The 18,707-nt window shown below is 34.3% G+C and overlaps 1 protein-coding gene across 3 annotated transcripts in view; it reads right to left on the reverse strand.

Moving 5' to 3' along the window:
- The window catches only part of TRIM33 (tripartite motif containing 33), a 161,473-nt gene that overhangs the window by 30,422 nt on the left and 112,344 nt on the right, over positions 1 to 18,707 (reverse strand). For all 3 annotated transcript variants that reach the window (XM_057530320.1, XM_057530319.1, XM_007169621.2), the window contains exons 5-10: positions 8,737 to 8,853; positions 6,123 to 6,237; positions 3,917 to 4,063; positions 3,313 to 3,430; positions 1,607 to 1,881; positions 837 to 1,001 (exon numbers count right to left, since the gene is read on the reverse strand). In XM_057530320.1, coding sequence (XP_057386303.1) covers positions 837 to 1,001; positions 1,607 to 1,881; positions 3,313 to 3,430; positions 3,917 to 4,063; positions 6,123 to 6,237; positions 8,737 to 8,853 — 937 coding nt within the window. The remainder of the gene's footprint in view (positions 1 to 836; positions 1,002 to 1,606; positions 1,882 to 3,312; positions 3,431 to 3,916; positions 4,064 to 6,122; positions 6,238 to 8,736; positions 8,854 to 18,707) is intronic.

Raw genomic sequence — 18,707 nt, forward strand, 5'->3', positions numbered from 1 at the left:
CCAACTACTGGGCATATACCCTGAGAAAACCGTAATTCAAAAAGAGTCATGTACCACAATGTTCACTGCAGCACTATTTACAATAGCCAGGACATGGAAGCAACCTAAATGTCCATCGACAGATGAATAGATAGAGAAGATGTGGCACACACATACAATGGAATATTACTCAGCCATAAAAAGGAACGAAATTGAGTTATTTGTAGTGAGGTGGATGAAGTCTGTATGAGTCTGTTGTACAGAGTGAAGTAAGTCAGAAAGAGAAAAACAAATAGCATATGCTAACGCATACATATGGAACCTAAAAAAACGGTACTGACGAACCTAGTGGCAGGGCAGGAATAAAGATGCAGATGTAGAGAATGGACTTGAGGACACGGCAGGGTTGGGGGAGGGGAAGCTGGGACGAAGTGAGAGAGTAGCAGTGACATATATACACTACCAAATGCAAAATGGATGGCTAGTGGGAAGCTGCTGCATAGCACAGGGAGATCAGCTCAATGCTTTGTGACAACCTAGAAGGGTGGGATAGGAAGGGTGGGAGGGAGGCTCAAGAGGATGGGATATGGAGATATATGTATACATATAGCTGATTCACTGTGTTGTACAGCAGAAACTAACACAACATTGTAAAGCAATTATCCAATAAAGATGTGAAAAAAAAATTTAATAAAAATTTTATGTGTATTTTTCTGGGACAAGAAGATACATAGCATTAATCAAATTCTCAAACGTATCAATGACCACCCCTCCCTCCACCCCACAACTGATTAAGAAAACTGTTGTCTTTTAGTTTTAAAATTATATGATTCTTACAAATGGAACTCTAGGCATACTTGTCTTTGGAGGTGTGGCTGCATCATGGAATACTGAGGGCCACTGTGCCTGGGTATCCCTGGTATTCGGGCAGCATTCTGAGCCAATCTCATCTGATGGGCTTGGAAAGCTCCACAGTTCATGTTGCCTCTTTGCATTGCTTGCACACTGATCAATCTTGGAGGCTGCAAAAGGCAGAAATTGCATTTATGTAATAATATTTATAAATTTATCTTTCAATTATAAAACGTTATAAGAATAATTTTGTCAGGATAGAAGGGCATAAAGTAAAAAGTGTAAGTCATTTTCCTCATCTCTTGCCCCAATCTCCTTCTCTCAGTATATGTGCGTTTTAAAGCCTATCAGCATTAACTTAATCAACCCTGGATTAATAGTTTTGATTTGGATGGGAGAGAGCAGGAAAGATACAGGGATGGGAATGATTTGAACAAAAGCCTAAAGAACGTGTCAGATCTCAGGAGGAAACAACATGGCTCTTTGGCCCAAAACCACGTTTAAACAAAAAAGATCTGGTATAGAGGGATAAAAATGTGTATACCTCCACAGTACTAGTGAGTTAATTTTGTTTCCCATAGTAAGTATTTACTTCTTGTCCTTCCTCACACCTCCCCCACATCCCTGCCATACCCAAGGGCAAACGTTTAAACTGACCTTTGAGCTCTGTCCCCATCAGTAACTTTGAAATGTGTAACTCATCTATATAGGACAGAGTGTAGTCTCGAGGTCTTCATAATTTATATCAATAGTACAGTGATATAATAATACTTGCCTGTTGTTGTAACATCTGAGGGGCTGCTTGTCTAGGGTGCTGCTGTGTTGTTGCTGTTGTTGTTGGTACAGGTGCAGGTGGCTGCTGCATCCTCATCTGCTGCAACTGCTGATGTTTCTGTGCATACACTTGTTGTTGCATGTGCTGGAGTCGAAGCTGTGCTAAGTTAATCTGTCCAGGGGTTTTACTAATGTGGTTTGTCCCTGGCGGAACTTGCCCAACTACAACATTAGGAGTATAACCAGGAGTTGGTTTACTCTCTATTACTAGATTACCTGAAGGATTTAAAAAATGAGAATAATTTGCATGTAATCAACTAACATCTACTTTGTGGGTTAATCATTATATTTTCCTCTTTCCTCTGACAACTATCACCACTCAAATTTTCCAACAGCACAGCAGGGATGGGAGCTAGGTTTAAAGATGATGAAGATCAGAAACTTAATATAGTCCAAAGCCAATTAACTGACTTTTGATTACTCAGAATAATATATTATCTGCCCTTATTTTTGACACAGATGTACAGAAAATTAAAGAGCTGAAAGAGACAGTATTAGAGGAGGCCCATCTAGGCAGTCTAAATCATCTCTCCCCTGAGAAGATTCAAGGATACTCAAGATTGCTAATACTGATTCCACCTGCCTTTGGATGGTCAAAATGTGCAGGGCAGAGTACTATATTGCTACAAAACTGTCTTCTGTGGAAATGTTGAATGTTTTAAACTACTTATACCCTTGGAGTTGACAAATTCTCCTTCCTTTTTACAGAGCCAGGTACTTTCTAGAGATAGAAGGCAAATTTTAGTAAGGTTTGATCTAAGGTAGAGTTCGCAAACCTTTTTCCTGTAATAAGCCAGATACTTTAGGCTTTGCAGGCCACATAAAATCTGTCGTATACTCTTTGTTTTTAACTTGTTTGCTTTTACAACCCTTTAAAACGTAAAAACCAAACTTAGGTACCACGTCACACAAAAATAGTTTGCCGATGCCTGATCTAAAGGTATAGCCAAACGAATATACACAAAGATTACATTTTTTTACAAAAGGCCACCCACCTCTGCTTTTGCAGCTTCCAATGGTGAGGACTTGGAGTATTCTGAAAATGAGTTTAATCAATCTGTAGACAGCTCTAATTGTTGGTTAGTTTTGGGGGTTTTGTTTTACTTTAAATTGAGCTGGTTTTGTATGCCTATCTGTAACTTTCACCTAAGGCCCTTAGGTCCACACTGTGGAGTAACAAATGCAAAGACCATTTGTCTTCCATGTGAAAAGAGCTGCTCTTATCTTTCAAACATTCCTCAGAACATGGCATTCGGACACACCAGCATACTGGATGGAGGTCCTCCTCAAGTGGGCAATTTTGTACAATTAATACATAAGCTACTAAGCATGTAAGAAATTCTTCCAAAGACTAAAGACCCATTTGGTAAGTTTCTGATACTTAACAGTCAATATCAATTTTAAAAGATGTGGGGAAAAAGTTAGAAATGATACATAATTTAAAAAACTATACAGAGGAGACCCTCAACATTCTTAAAGATGTAATGAACATAGCTGAAGTAAGTTTCCAATGAAGAACATATTTTCCAAAAAGTTTACATGTTAGAATGAAGTTTAAAAACTTTAAGTATCTAAAATTTGTTGTAGATGCTTTCTCCTCCTAATTCAGCGTTCCAAGGTATAGCCATAAAACGAATTATTTCTCACCTAAATTGACTACGTTCTTTGCCCAGAAGGTGGGATCACAATGGAAACGTATTGCTCCATTAGCAGCAGGGACAGGATCACACCGTGCTTTCAAAATATGGCGCAATTGAAAAGTAATCTAAAAGGGAAAAAATTCACATTAGTCTTAAAATTAAATATCACTTGAGAAAATATACAAGATAAAGACATGAAAGCTCATGTAGCCCCACAGTGTCCATCTCAGATGAGACAGTATCAGTGTTTAAAAAACGATATTAGCAATCGAAGGCACATGCTTGAACTTCTGCCATTTCTGGTGATAAACTACATTATACTACTAGGTATCTCCAAAACCTATGATTGACTCAAGACTTACTGTATGATTCCATTTATATGAAATTCTAGAAAATGAGAGAAATCAGACTAATGGTTGCCCAAGGCCAGGGATAGACAAAAATAAGAAAACTTTTGTGGGTGACAGAAATTTTCTGTATTTTGATGTGATGGTGATAACTTTTACTAAAATTCAAAATCTATACTTTAATTAAACAGGTGCAGTTCACTGAATGTAAATAATATCTTAATAAAGTCAATTTAAAGAAAAATAAGATACTATGTGTCTCACCAGTCGCTTGCTGTACAGTAGTGCCGTGCTGCTACCACTAGCAATTGCCCAGTTTGTAAAGTTCATAACATGCTTCACCTGCCGGGAAAGGCCTGTGATGTCGTTCTGTTGCTGTAGTAACTTCATCTGTCTTTCTTTTGTAACATTCTGAAACAGAACAACAGGTTCACTGAAGAATTCTGTATAAAAAAATCAACTCATAATTTCTATTGCAAGTGAACACAATACCTGTATTTCTTTTTAAAAATGGGATAACTTAATAAGTGCATTATTTAATGAGTCTATGATCAAGGAAAAGGTCACTAACAAAAGTGGGACCAAAAGTTAGTTCTATAGTCCAAAGTAGACATTCCATATACAGAAATTAATGTTAGTGATATCTCCCCTTTCCTTCAGAAGATGAAGAGCCTTTGTTAAAAAGTGTCTATTAGGCTAATCTAATATATAGAGCCTATTACATATGAGCTGACCTTTAGAAATAATTTTTTATGATCTTAACACACTTCTCAGGCCAAAGAAAATTCTGTGGTGCATGGCATGAGGCTGGAGTTAAAATCTCTTATTTTCAACATTTAAGACAAAAGGAGAAAGATGAATTCCAGAGCTCTAAGAGTAGAGCTAGGGAAGCTTCTTATATGACAAAAGTTCATAAAGAACAAGGGAGTAAGTGAGGGTGGAAGGAAAGTGCTGCAAAGGAAAAATAAACTGCTTTCTGGGAACAAAAATTCCCAGAAGGGACAGGTGATATCCTATGTCCTTTGACATTCAGCATACTGAACAACTTGCCTCTTCATTCTTAACCACTTTCTTACAAAACTGACTCAACTGGGTTTACTGAACAATTTTTTCCCTAAGGAAATAAGTTACTCATTTTATAATGTAAATCAATGGATAAAAATATTCAAATGACAGAAGTTTCATTTACAACTTCCCTGGAAATCATCCCTTTTATAAAGCTTATAGGAAAACCTCTATCTTACAAAGTTTAGAAACACAGTGCACTAGAAAACATCTACTACTTAAATCATTAGCATGTTAGAAATATGTGGCAGATTTATCAGTAGGTATTTGTGTATATTTTAGCATTAAGAGGCATCTTTTAATTCAAAAGTTCTTGAAATGGTTTCAGAACATTACTTTACACCTATAATTAAAATGTATTTACTGTAAATTAAAAGGTATCAAAAATAATTGCTTGCTCATGCTCTCCATTTACAAGGTCCTTCTGAAAACAAAAATCTATTAGGGTTAACTGCAACTCGGCTGGATATACAACAGTAGCAAGAGACCTCAAAATTTAACAATATGTGTGAGAGTACTTTTAATTTCACAATTGTGTCTCAATGGCAAGATGTATTTCAAAAGACAGAAATTCAGAAATAATTCTCTGTTGACATTTATTTTATTTATATGTAACTGTGTCTAGTATTTCAACAATTTTCTATGAAGGAATGAAACAGAAAAAAAATCTCCTATGAAAAATTTGAGATTAATAGTAATTAAAAGTTAAATAATCAAATATTCATGTAATTTAAATTGTTACTATTCAATGGTGGTTTAAACATAACCCCGTATCATCTAAGCCAACTTAAAAGCACAAAATTTTGAGAACCAGCCAACTATGGTCAGTAGAGTCTTTGATTAATACTTAATTTAGATTTCACAAATTGACTGGATTCTCATCTAGAAATTTACATTCACATATTAATCTCAATATACAACACAAAGACCTAATATAACAAAATTATGAGTAAATTTAAAGTTTAAGTTTCAAAATGAGCAACATTTTTAGCAAAACTATGGAACATTTAAAAAATAAAGTGAAGAACACACATGAGTCAGTAAGACTCCCAATATACATTCATATGTAAAAGTTAAATTGAGGACCTATCTTGTGGGGAGGAGAAGAGGGAATGTGGCAGGTCAGCTTTGTCTTCATTTATATCACATTTTAGTAATAATTATTTCATTCCTAAGAGAACAACACTATCTCCTAATTGATACATCTAAAGTGTTAAATTGGGCTGCAAAGTAACTAACTTGAAAAAGGCCTATTTTCCAACAAAAAACACACAAAAAAATTTTTTTAATTGACTTTACTTTCATACCCACCCCCAACCAATCTAAAAGAGCTTTCAATAAACATTAAAAAACAGCTAAAGAGCAAGAGAAGCAGTTTTTGTTTTATTTTGGCTTTGAATCATACCTCTAGCTGCTGTAACAGAGATTTTCCTTTCTTATTAATTTCATTGATAAGGGTGAAAATGGCCACTTTAATTTCCTGTTCTACTCGTTTGTTAGTCTCATTTACTTCTTTTATCCTGAATAAGAGAAATGCATCATTAGGTTATAGACTTATCCTATGTCTCTGAATTACCAACTGTTACAGAAATTCATCCAACTGGGTACTTAACCGAGTAAAATTAAACCTTTGTCAAATGTACAACTTATGTTTTGGCAGACCTGACCACTCAGTTTGGTCCAAACAAGTTATGCATGTAGACAAAGAATGGATTAAATATTTACTGATTTTAAATTAAGTTCATAAAGGACAGTTTATTAATCTAGATGGTAATCTCCTTTAGTTTCTATGACATGAATGTGATACACAAACAACTGACATCAGTGATTGCTGGTTAGTGTCAAATATGGCACATTGTTCTTGAGAAGCATTAAGATTAAACAGAACCAATGTGCAAAAAAAAATGTTGCAACCAATACTATTATTATCTTTTGAAACAAGAGGAAGCTTAGACGCATTTAGTTTCACTAAAACTACTTCAAATGTGAATTCAGATACACCCCTTCCATAGGTTCTTCTCAAAATGATTTCCTACTGTATATGGTTAAGGGAATAAAACATTTTCATTCCTTTTTTAAAAACAGCTGTTAGATGTTTTAGAAACAGGTATAAGCTCCCATGTAGTTATGAAAGTTTTGGTTGTAAATATGAAATAGCCAATACCTTGCTATTTATAAAATAGAAAGAGAAGAATTCTACTAATATAAATACATATAATGTTAACAAACAATCATAAGATGGTAACCTTAAACTTTTATACATTCTACTTCTGTACAAACTGTAACTGACACTTTCAACTGCTAAAACTGCCTTTCATTTACCAAATTCAAATTTGAATAACTTGAATACACTGGGTCAAAAATGTAGTTTTCCCTCCTTTGTACTTCAGGCACTTATTTAAAAATTTTACTCAATTTTGTCCTTATCTTATTAAAATGAGTGGAAGACATTTTTAAAAATGAGAATGCTGATCACTAGTGGTAAGAACACATGACCTTAAAACGATTCAGCCAAAGGTTGAAACCATTAAGCATGCTGAAAGCAGAGTCAAACTCCCCTGGATTTAAGCATGTATATGTTCAATTGTGAAGGCAGCAAAAAAAATGAAGGTACATTAAAAAATGGAGAAAGGTCATCGAAGAATCTGTCTAACAGGAGAAGTATAGACATTTTATTACTTTAATACTTTTTTTTTTTTTAAGCTTTCTGGAGATGAAATAATCTCCCCAACCCTTCTCAATCTTGTAACACATAAACTTCACTTCTCTACACAGATTCAGGAACATATATGCAAAATATACATATAAAAATATGGGATTGCCATATGAGTTATCTCACTACCCTTTCTCTGGAAAGAACATCCATCTGTAATTTATGAGAAGACAGTTATCCTCTCCAATATCATCTACAATATATCAGCAATATAAAAAACATCCTGACATATCCATGAGAACTAACCATGACTAGTGTATATCTATATATTTACATATTATCTACAACCTCTGAGGAGCCTTTATTTTCCTTTGGTATCACTTTTTAAGATGAAAGTTATAAATTCTTACTAATGTCTAATGTACTATTTTCTAATGTATCAATAATATACAATGTACTATTCATTCATTCATCTTCAATACTTTTTGAATATTTACTGTGTCATTTTAAATCATCATAAATTAATTTTAATATCTAGAAGTCTCAATATTTGTGAATCTGAAGAATAAATACATATCAACCCTATTCATACCTCTAGGAACATATATGGGTTTTAATTATGCCAGCTCCAAGTGTTTGTCTTTAAGGACTCCTTTAAGAGTCCTAATCTTCTTAACCTACTCACTATAGAACTTAGTCCCACTTTGCGGCATGCAGGATCTTAGTTCCCCGACCAGGGATCGAACCCGTGCCCCCTGCAGTGGAAGCCTGGAGTCTTAACCACTGAACAGCCAGGGAAGTCCCAGTCCCCCTTGCTTTATCAATAAATTTAGTTTATTCAGAAATGAACGAAAATAGGATTTTAAAAAACTGATAGTGTTATTGATAAAAATAACAACAGCTACAATTTGAGGGTTTACTATATGCCAGAAACTGTGTTCTCATAATAATACCAGTAAGATAAGTACTGTTTTTAATGCTTGTTTTACAGATGGAAAATTAATTTGTCCACCACTGTTCATACTCTCTCCTGTCTTCCACACAGTCTCTAGTTAAAATTTTATAATTCCACTCTCTACACATTAATTGGTTTTTCTACATTTAACTAAGGCTGACAAAGACTAGAGTCATATTAATTATAAAACAGTCAAAGATGTATCCTAAAAGAGTATTCACAATTAGAAGCAATTAAATTCTCTTTAATTAACAATTATCATAATCCAAACTCAAATATACCATTTACCCCTCCAAAAAAATGTTTTCTATATATGCTTAATATAATACAGAAGGAAAACAAATTTAAACTGGACCCATCGTGTTTAATAATCCTTAAACTGAAATTATGGTTTTAAGGAAACACACTTACCTATTCTGCACCTGAGTAGCTGCAAAATGAACATAATTCTTCTTCTCAAGAAGCTTAGCCAGTAGATTCTCAATTGCACCTTTCTGGTTTTGAAAAGCTTCTTCTAAAAATTGATACCTTTAAAACAAAAACAACAATTACATTTAAAATGGAAAATTTACGATTACGATTTGGAAATGAAAAACTGCTGCATGAGTCAATCTTGAAACCTTACTTAAATGATCAACATTCTATGCTGGCCACACCCCCCCTATGTTACCAGCAACTTTTAACTACCAATCCCCCTTCCCTCTTAACCTGACACTGTGAAGCCACTATTAAGACAAAAAAAATTACTCAAAACTGTTCAAGTGCTCTTAAATTAGAGTTTTGATTCAGGATTGCATTTTTATAAAAATCTAAATACTGGTGTAAGTTGTATACATATTAAATCATAAAATACAACCACATTATACAAAATACTTTCAAGGTGGGAAAACCACCCACAGTTCCAACAACATAAAATCATTGCTACTACTGTAATATCTAGTTCCTTAGTCTTTTCAGTCACAATGTATGTGCAACTCTGCATCTGACTTTATTCTTTATCTTGTCTTTGCAATCACCACTTGAAATAATTTTTCAGTTCTAGACTGTAAATATTGTCAAACTTTTCCAAAAGGGTTATATCAATTAAAAATATGGCCAACACCAGTTTTATTTTAACTCTGTCAACCAAGTGGTATATGTTAAGATTTGCTAATATTAAAATAGTGAAAATTAAGACAGTAAAAGACTACAGTTCTTTGTTTGCTAGGAAGGCAGAATGGTTTTCTTTGCTAGTTTTATTACCTCTGTGTAAATTGCTCATTAAGTCAACAAGTATTTTAGGGCTTCTTCTATATGCTAGGGATACATGGGTAAAAAAAAAATCCATTATTGTTCATATTTTCATAATAAATAGGCACAAATATGAAATGATACTACACTGTGAAATGAGCTATACTGGAGGCGCACATAGTCTGCAATAAGAACACAGTGTCTCTGATGAAAGAAATCAAAGACAATACAAACAGATGGAGAGATATACCATGACTATACTACCCAAAACAACCTACAGATTCAATGTGATCCCTATCAAATTAGCAATGGCATTTTTCACAGAACTAGAACAAAAATTTTTTACAATTTGTATGAAAACACAAAAGACCCCGAAGAGCCAAAGCAATCTTGAGAAAGAAAAACAGAGCTGGAGGAATCAGGCTCCCTGACTTCAGACTATACTACAAAGCTACAGTAATCAAGACAATATGGTACTGGCACAAAAATAGAAATATAGATCAATGGAACACAACAGAAAGCCCAGATATAAACCCACACACATATGGTCACCTTATCTTTGATAAAGGAGGCAAGAATATACAATGGAGAAAAGACAGCCACTTCAATAAGTGGTGCTGGGAAAACTGGACAGCTACATGTAAAAGAATGAAATTAGAACACTCCTGAACACCATACACAAAAATAAACTCAAAATGGATTAAAGACTTAAATGTAAGACCAGACACTATAAAACTCTTAGAGGAAAACATAGAACACTCTATGACGTAAATCACAGCAAGATCCTTTTGACCCACCTCCTAGAGAAATGGAAATAAAAACAAAAATAAACAAATGGGACCTAATGAAACTTAAAAGCTTTTGCACAGCAAAGGAAACCATAAACAAGATGAAAAAAACAACCCTCAGAATAGAAGAAAATATTTTCAAATGAAGCAACTGACAAAGGATTAATCTCCAGAATATACAAGCAGCTCATGTACCTCAGTATCAAAAAAACAAACAACCCAATCCAAAAATGGGCAGAAGACCTAAATAGACCTTTCTCCAAGGAAGACATACAGACTGCCAACAAACACATGAAAAGATGCTTAACATCACTCATCATTAGAGAAATGCAAATCAACACCACAATGAGGTATCACCTCACACCAGTCAGAATGGCCATCACCAAAAAATCTACAAATGATAAATGCTGGAGAGGGTGTGGAGAAAAGGGAACCCTCCTGCACCACTGGTGGGAATGTAAATGGATACAGCCACTACGGAGAACAGTATGGAGATTCCTTAAAAAACTAAAAAGATAACTACCATACAACCCAGCAATCCCACTACTGGGCATATACCCTGAGAAAACCATAATTCAAAAGGAGTCATGTACCACAATGTTCATTGCAGCTCTATTTACAATAGGCAGGACATGGAAGCAGCCTAAGTGTCCATCGACAGATGAATGGATAAAGAAGATGTGGCACATATATACAATGGAATATTACTCAGCCATAAAAAGGAACGAAATTGAGTTATTTGTAGTGAGGTGGATGGACCTAGAGTCTGTCATACAGAGTGAAGTAAGTCAGAAAGAGAAAAACAAATACCGTATGCTAACGTATATATATGGAATCTAGAAAAACGATACTGATGATCCTAGGGGCAGGACAGGAATAAAGATGCAGACGTAGAGAATGGACCTGAGGACACGGGGACGGGGAAGGGTAAGCTGGAACAGAGTGAGAGAGTGGCATGGACATATATACACTACCAAATGTAAAATAGATAGCTAGTGAGAAGCAGCCACATAGCACAGGGAGATCAGCTTGGTGCTTTGTGACAACCTAGAGGGGTGGGATAGGGAGGTTGGGAGGGAGGCTCAAGAGGGAGGGGATATGGGGATATATGTATACATATAGCTGATTCACTTTGTTGTACAGCAGAAACTAACACAACACTGTAAAGCAATTATATGCCAATAAAGATGTATTAAAAAAAAAAACACAGTGTCTAAATCTGCCTCAACACCAAGGAATGCTTCACAGAGAAGTCAGAACAGAATTATCCTATGCTAACTGCAGAGGCATATTTGGAGAAAAACAAATACTTCAACATACCTAGAGAAAGCCATGCAAAGATCAGAATGTGAGAGAATAATAAAATCCAGAACCAGACTGTGAAGAGCTGGGTATACCATGCTAATTTTTGGATTTTCGTTTTTCAGTAACAGGAAACCCTTGGACAATTCCAACCAAGATGTAATAATCAGATTTACATTCCAGGAAAATCATCAGAGAGAAATATAAAAGATCTGAAGAAGAGAGATGGGGAAGACTAGCTAGAACTCTAAGACAGTAGCTCAGATGAGTTATCAGGGTATGGTACTAATTGGTATAGCTGAATAAACAAACTTGAACAATGGACTCTGTCACAGAGATCAGCATCTTTGGTGATTTGAAAGTTTAACTGGAGCCATATAAAGTAACATCCATGGTATAACCTAAAAACTGAATGCCTAGCTAAGGCAGAGTCAAGAAAAGATCACCGGAAATGAGATGCTCAAGGTACTGACAAAGTTATAATTGTCTATGTGGACACAAATCATTAATGTAAAAGCAGAAATTGAGATGAAGAGGAAAGCTATGAGCATCTAGATGTTTGGGCCTTCAGTGAAGGTCTCAGTTAGGGTAAATACAGGAGGAAAGGCTATGAAGTTGTTAACAAAAGGCAAGTTTGCTAAATGGAGGGGTTCAAGAGGTAAAGGAAAAACTGAGAGAATTAGAAGGCAAAGTTTAGAGCGACAGCGGGATTGTTGTTATAGAGAAGAGCTGGCTAATGAGGTTTTTATTTTGTGTATTAAGACTTTTTTATTGTAGTAAAATACACATAACAAATCATTTTACGTTTTTAAGAATATTTTTAAAGCAAAAAAAAAATCTGTCTACTATGTAAAGTCTAGCACCTTATAACTTGTATATTAATTAAACAGCACAAAAGCATGTAAGTATTTTAATTTAAAAGGCTTTTAAAAGAGGTTCTACTGTTACATAGGTGAGCAAAGACTATTCCTTCATTGAAGAAACACTGAAGGAATAACATTTATTTCCTATACCATAATTTCTCTGTGTCCAAAAATGAAATACTTTGTTTCATCTGTACAGATGAAGCAGGAATATGAGATTACCATGCTAACCCTTTTGACATAAGCTTTACATTGTGAGGAAGAAAAGATCTTCTGACCCAGAGTTTAATTATGTCAGCAAATAAGAAGACATTTGGCAGAAAGGTCAACTAGTATCATAACTCATAAAATTTTAATTCATAAAATTTAACCCTGCACAATTTTATTTTTCTCAACTCAAAATAAATGTTTCAGAGTCCTGTTTCTAGAAATGTCTTGTTGTATTCATATGAACAAGCAGCAAGCAAACACACCATGATACACCTAGGTGAAAGTATGTGTCTGTCCTTTCCTCCTCTCATACAGGAGTTGACATCTGCACTGGATGTCAAAGGATGAGTAAGAGCTTTCTCGGTAAACAAAACTTGGGAGGAAGGTAAGAGCTTTCACTGGGGGAAAAAATCTGAATGTACAAAAGAACACAGTTCTGAGGCCACCTGCCATTTTCAGGGCTAAGGAAAAGAAGACAAAGCTGGAAGAGCAGGGGAGGTACCAAATGTTAAAGAGCACTGTACATTTTGCTGAAGTTGGACTCAGATAATAAATAATAGTGAACCATCAAGAGACTGATAAAACAGTGATAATCAGGCTTGTTTCTTTTCACTTGAATAAACTTCAACTGTATTATTAGAAGAAAGATAATAACTAGAGCTTGAAAAACAAAAGAACAATATGGAAGTAGTTTTGGCTACAAGCTACTTCTGATTCTCTTAGCTAAAAGAATAAACTAACACTGAATTTTCTTTTTTGAACTGATCAAAGTAATAGTTGAAATACTTCAGAAATGGGGGGAAAGAATAACCAATAAATGGATTAAGCATAATTTTGTTAATATGTAAATATATCAAGCAATTTCTAAATTTTAATCCTGCATATGAAGCAGTGATTCTTAACATGGAAGTCTTAGCCACACTGAGCTATTTTCAGTATTTCAAAATGTCTAGGTAAAAGTTATGCACACCCATGATTTACTTATGATGGGCCTTATAAGTAAGACTTTCTGTGCTTCTGGCTAGAATTATAGAAACTTAGTATAACATATATACCACTGATTATCACGTTTTGGAGAGAATCATCATGCTTATATATGTGTGTGTGTGTGTGTGTGTGTGTGTGTGTGTGTATAATTTATTGAGAAATAAATTATTATTTAATGTAGTTTGCTAAGAAGTTTTTGAAGAGAGGGCTCTCATAAGTATGGGAAATGAATAAAAGGTATTTTTTTTTCAAGTTGAGAATCACTTAGCTATTAACTGCAAACTGTAACTTTTAAATGCACATTTACAGTCTTATTAGGGTCTGAGTTGTACAAGGATGCTACTCTATTTGCCAAGTAACTACAGTATTATTCTTAGTAACTGTCAGAGTGTCTAACAATTGATAAGATTTTACTCTGGCACTTCTAGGGAAATATATCATCTTAGTTTGTATCCAAATTGACTATCTAGGGAAACATTTTTTAAAGCTGATATGTAGTAATTCTGACTCAGTTTCTTTCTTAATTGCTATTCCATAAAATTTCATAAATATGAATTACATAAAATTACATAAATTTTCAAGCATATATTAAACTACAGATTCAACCCCACTGAACCTATCATCCACTTGCAAAAAACATCCATTTATAGCCAATTTTGTCAATATACCCACCTACTCTATCCTCAAGATTACTCTTAAAAAATTCCAAACATCATATTTTATCTAAGCATTTATCAATCTAGAAATGACAACAATTAGCCTGCTTTGAGAACTTACTGTTTTCAGGCACTTTGTGAAGTATCTGACATGGATTCTCTCATTAAATCTTTAGAAAGACTTAATGACTAGGTACTCTTACTGTCTGCACAGTAATAGATGACTTGGACAACTTTCTATGTCTCAGTTTTTCAGAAAAATGTGTAATATTCATCGCATTTATCTTACAGGACTATTCCAAGAATTAAATTGATCAAAACAACACAAAGCACTTAATCAACATAAGTACTTTGCTCACTAAAGCACAGTAAGGGCTTAAAGCCAGTTATCACTGCTATTTTTAGCAATAATTTTAAATGATATGCATTGTTAAAATAAAAAACTTCAATCCTTCAACAACAAAAAGCCTACAATGTATATAAAGACCTCATAAGAGTGTTTTTGAGAATTTTTAAATGAAGCTATCTATGTTCCTCATTCAAGACAATATATGAAAGGGAGATGATTATGCCATAAAGGTTCAGCAAGAGCTGCAGAGAGCATGCACTCTGAGCAACCATGATGAGAACCAAAAGGGCAGAAATCTCAAGAAAGCTTCAGGAAGATATCAGGATTCTCACATAAATAGAACAAGAAACAAAAGGCAACTTTAATTAAATTTCAAAAGGAACACAGTGACATCAACTGATGTTTCAGTTACTTAAGACTTCATTAGTAGAACAGGCTGTTAACTTTATATTGCTGCCTTTCTTCAAATTCACTAATCTTTTCTTCTGTAACATCTAATCTGCTATTAATCCCATCTGAAATCAAACAGAGAAAAAAACTGGGGGAGGGGACAAAAGAGGAACAGTGAGTTTTAGGACAACTGTAATAACACTAATATATGGATGAGTGGCATCCCCAAATGGGAATGGAGAGGGAACAGGGAAAAAATATTGGAAGAAATTATAACAATGGAGTAAAATTTCCCAAATTTGATGAAAACTATAAAACCTATATAGATCTAAGAAGCTCAACATCCTCCAAGCACAAGAAACATTAAGAAAATTACACAATGGTATATTATTTCCAAACTGCTTAAAGCCAATAATAAGGGGAAAAAAAATTTTAAGTTCGTAGAGAGAAAAAGATACATTAGAACAGAGGAATAAAGATAGAACAGTAGACTTCTCAATGGAAACAATGCAAGCCACGATAGAGTAGAGCAACATCTTTTAAGTACTGAAAGAAAACTGTCAGCCTAGAATTGGTTACACAGCAAACACAGCTTTCATATATGAAGGTGAAACTTTTGGGGATGATAAATATGTTCATTATTTTGATTGTGATGATGGTTTCACAAGTGTATAACTATGCCACCGTAAGGCAGAGATCTAAAGGAGCTATGAGCTCAATGTAAGGATGTAATAAGAGTAACCTGCTCCTCTACCAACTCTACAGGACTAAAAGAAAGTTACAATAATGCTGTGGAAGAAGAGAGGGAAGAACCCTTAGAAGTAGCAGTCATAAAGCACCCGATGTGGATTTTTAGACAAAGTGCACATCAACTGGTTGTCCGAAACAACTTCATTCTGGATATTTAATGGTCCCAACCTGGCAGTGCTTGTATGCACTGGCAAAAGGAAATTCAAACCTTTACTGAAGAAAGCATCGTAACTCTAGACAAAGTATGTGCATAAATAATTTTCAAGGAAAATGAGAAGTTCATAGTTTAAAATAGCCATATATATATAAAGAAACAAAGCACCTTGAGCAACAGAAAAACAAAGAGGAAGAGAAGACCCACTAACAAAAGCAAAATATCTCTACTTACTATATTTAAGGAATGAAACACAAGCTACAACTATTTTTAAATGGGGTAAAGAATACAGAGGACTTCTAACTTTTTTGGGCAACTCCCTGTGAATCTCAAAACAAAAAAAAATATCTCATATCTCAAAATAAAATTTTTTTAAAAGGGGGAGTAACAGATTTAAATTTTTTTAAGTGCAATGAATGGATTTTAATGGAAGCTTAACATAACTAAAGAGAATATTCATAAACTGAGACTGTTCAGAAGAAAACGCCTGTTTTACATTTAGAACTAAAAAAAAAAAAAAAAAAAGGGAAATACGTAAGTTAAGAGACATGGAGAATGGTACAAGGGAGTCTAACATACAGATGTTAGAGTTCCAGAAGGAAAGACAAGAACACAACAGATGCATTACTTGGTGAGATTACTGATTGAAAGACACAGTCCAAAGATTGAGAAAACCAAATCAAAAGAGGTAATCCTAAAAAGCAGTCAGAAAATGAAGACAGGTTACCTTCAAAAGAATAACAGGTAGAATGTTTGCTGAACTCTTAAGGGCAAAAAGGCAATGTACTTGTACAACCAATGTGCTAATAACAACAACAAAAAATTGACAACCTATACATAAAATGCTATACAAAGCAAAAATATATTTCAAAAAATGAAAGCAAAATGGAGATAATTTAAGACAAACTAAAACAAAATTCACTGCCAGGGGACGTTTAGTGAAGATTCTAAAAATAATAAACTTCAGGCAAGGAAGATGAATCAAGGTAGAAGGTCTGAGAAGGTGGAAGGAAAAAAACAGGAAGTGGGAAAAAAAGTGAAATAAATCTGTGAAACACTATATTGTACACCTTTAACTTACACAATATTGTACATCAACTATACTTCAATTAAAAAACAATTTTAGAGAGTAAAAAAAAGTGAAATAAATCTAAAACACTATATAAAATCAATAATAGTGTATTCAACAGGGGTAAGAAAACAAAGAATTAAAATACATGATAATTACAAGGGGAGTAAAGGAGAGAGAGGAAAAAAGTTTTTAAAAAATTTTTAACTGAGGTACAGTTGATGTACAATATTTTGTTTCAGGTGTACAACACAGTGATTCACAATTTTCAAAGGTTATATTCCATTTAGTTATTATAAAATATTGGTTATACTCCCTGTGTTGTACAACATATCCTTGTAGCTTATTTCTTTTATACCTAGTAGTTTGTACCTCTTAATCCCCTACGCCTAGATTACCTCTCCCCACTTCCCTCTTCTCACTGATAACCACTAGTTTGTTCTCTATACCTGTGAGTCTGTTTCTTTTTTTGTTATATTCACTGGTCTGTTTTAATTTTTAGATTCCACATATAAGTGATATCATACAGTATTTGTCTTTCTCTGTTTGACCTACTGCACTTAGCATAATACCCTCCAAGTCTATCCATGTTGTTGAAAATCGCAAAATTTCATTCTTTATTATGGCTGAATAATATTCCTCTGTGTGTGCGTGTGCGTGTACACACACACACACACACACACAATTATATCCTCTTTTTCCATTCATCTGTTGATGGACACTTAGGTTGCTTCCAAATCTCTAGCAATTGTAAATAATGCTACTATGAATGCTGGGGTGCATGTATCTTTCCAAATTAGTGTTTCCATTTTCTTCAGATATATTCCCAGGAGTAGAACTGCTGTATCATATGGTAGTTCTATTTTTAGTTTTTTTGAGGAATCTCCATACTGTTTTCCAAAGTGGCTGCAGCAATTTACATGCCCACTAACAGTGTTAAGAGGGCTCCCTTTTCTCCACATGCTCACCAACATTTATTATTTGTAGTCTTTTTGATAATAGCCATTCTGACAGGTGTGAGGTGATATCTTATTGTGGTTTTGATTTGCATTTCTCTAATGATTAACGATGTTGAGCATCTTTTCATGTGCCTGTTGGTCATCTGTATGTCCTCTTTGGAAAAATGTCTATTCAGGTCTTCTGCCCATTTTTTAATCAGGTTGCTTGTTTTTTTTTTTTTTTTTTTTGATGTTGAGTGGTATGAGCTGTTTATATATTTTGGACATTAACCCCTTATCGGTCATATAACTTGCAAATATTTTCTTCCATTCAAGAGGTTGTCCTTTTGTTTTGTTGATGGTTTCCTTTGTTGTGTAAAAGCTTTTAAATTTAATTAGGTCCCATTTGTTTATTTTTGCTTTTGTTTCCTCTGCCTTAGGAGACAGATCCAAAGAAATACTGCTACAGTTTACAACAAAGAGTGTTCTGCCTATGTTTTGTTCTAGGAGTTCTATGGTTTTTGGTCTTACATTTAGGTCTTTAATCCATTTTGAGTTTATTTTTGTACATGGTGTTACAGAATGTTCTAATTTCATTCCTTTACATGTAGCTGTCCAGTTTTTCCCAGCACCACTTACTGAAGAGACTGTCTTTTCTCCATTGTATATTCTTGCCTGCTTTGTCGTAGATTAACT

This window comes from Balaenoptera acutorostrata, chromosome 1, assembly GCF_949987535.1.
Source record: "Balaenoptera acutorostrata chromosome 1, mBalAcu1.1, whole genome shotgun sequence".
Lineage (NCBI taxonomy): Eukaryota > Metazoa > Chordata > Mammalia > Artiodactyla > Balaenopteridae > Balaenoptera > Balaenoptera acutorostrata.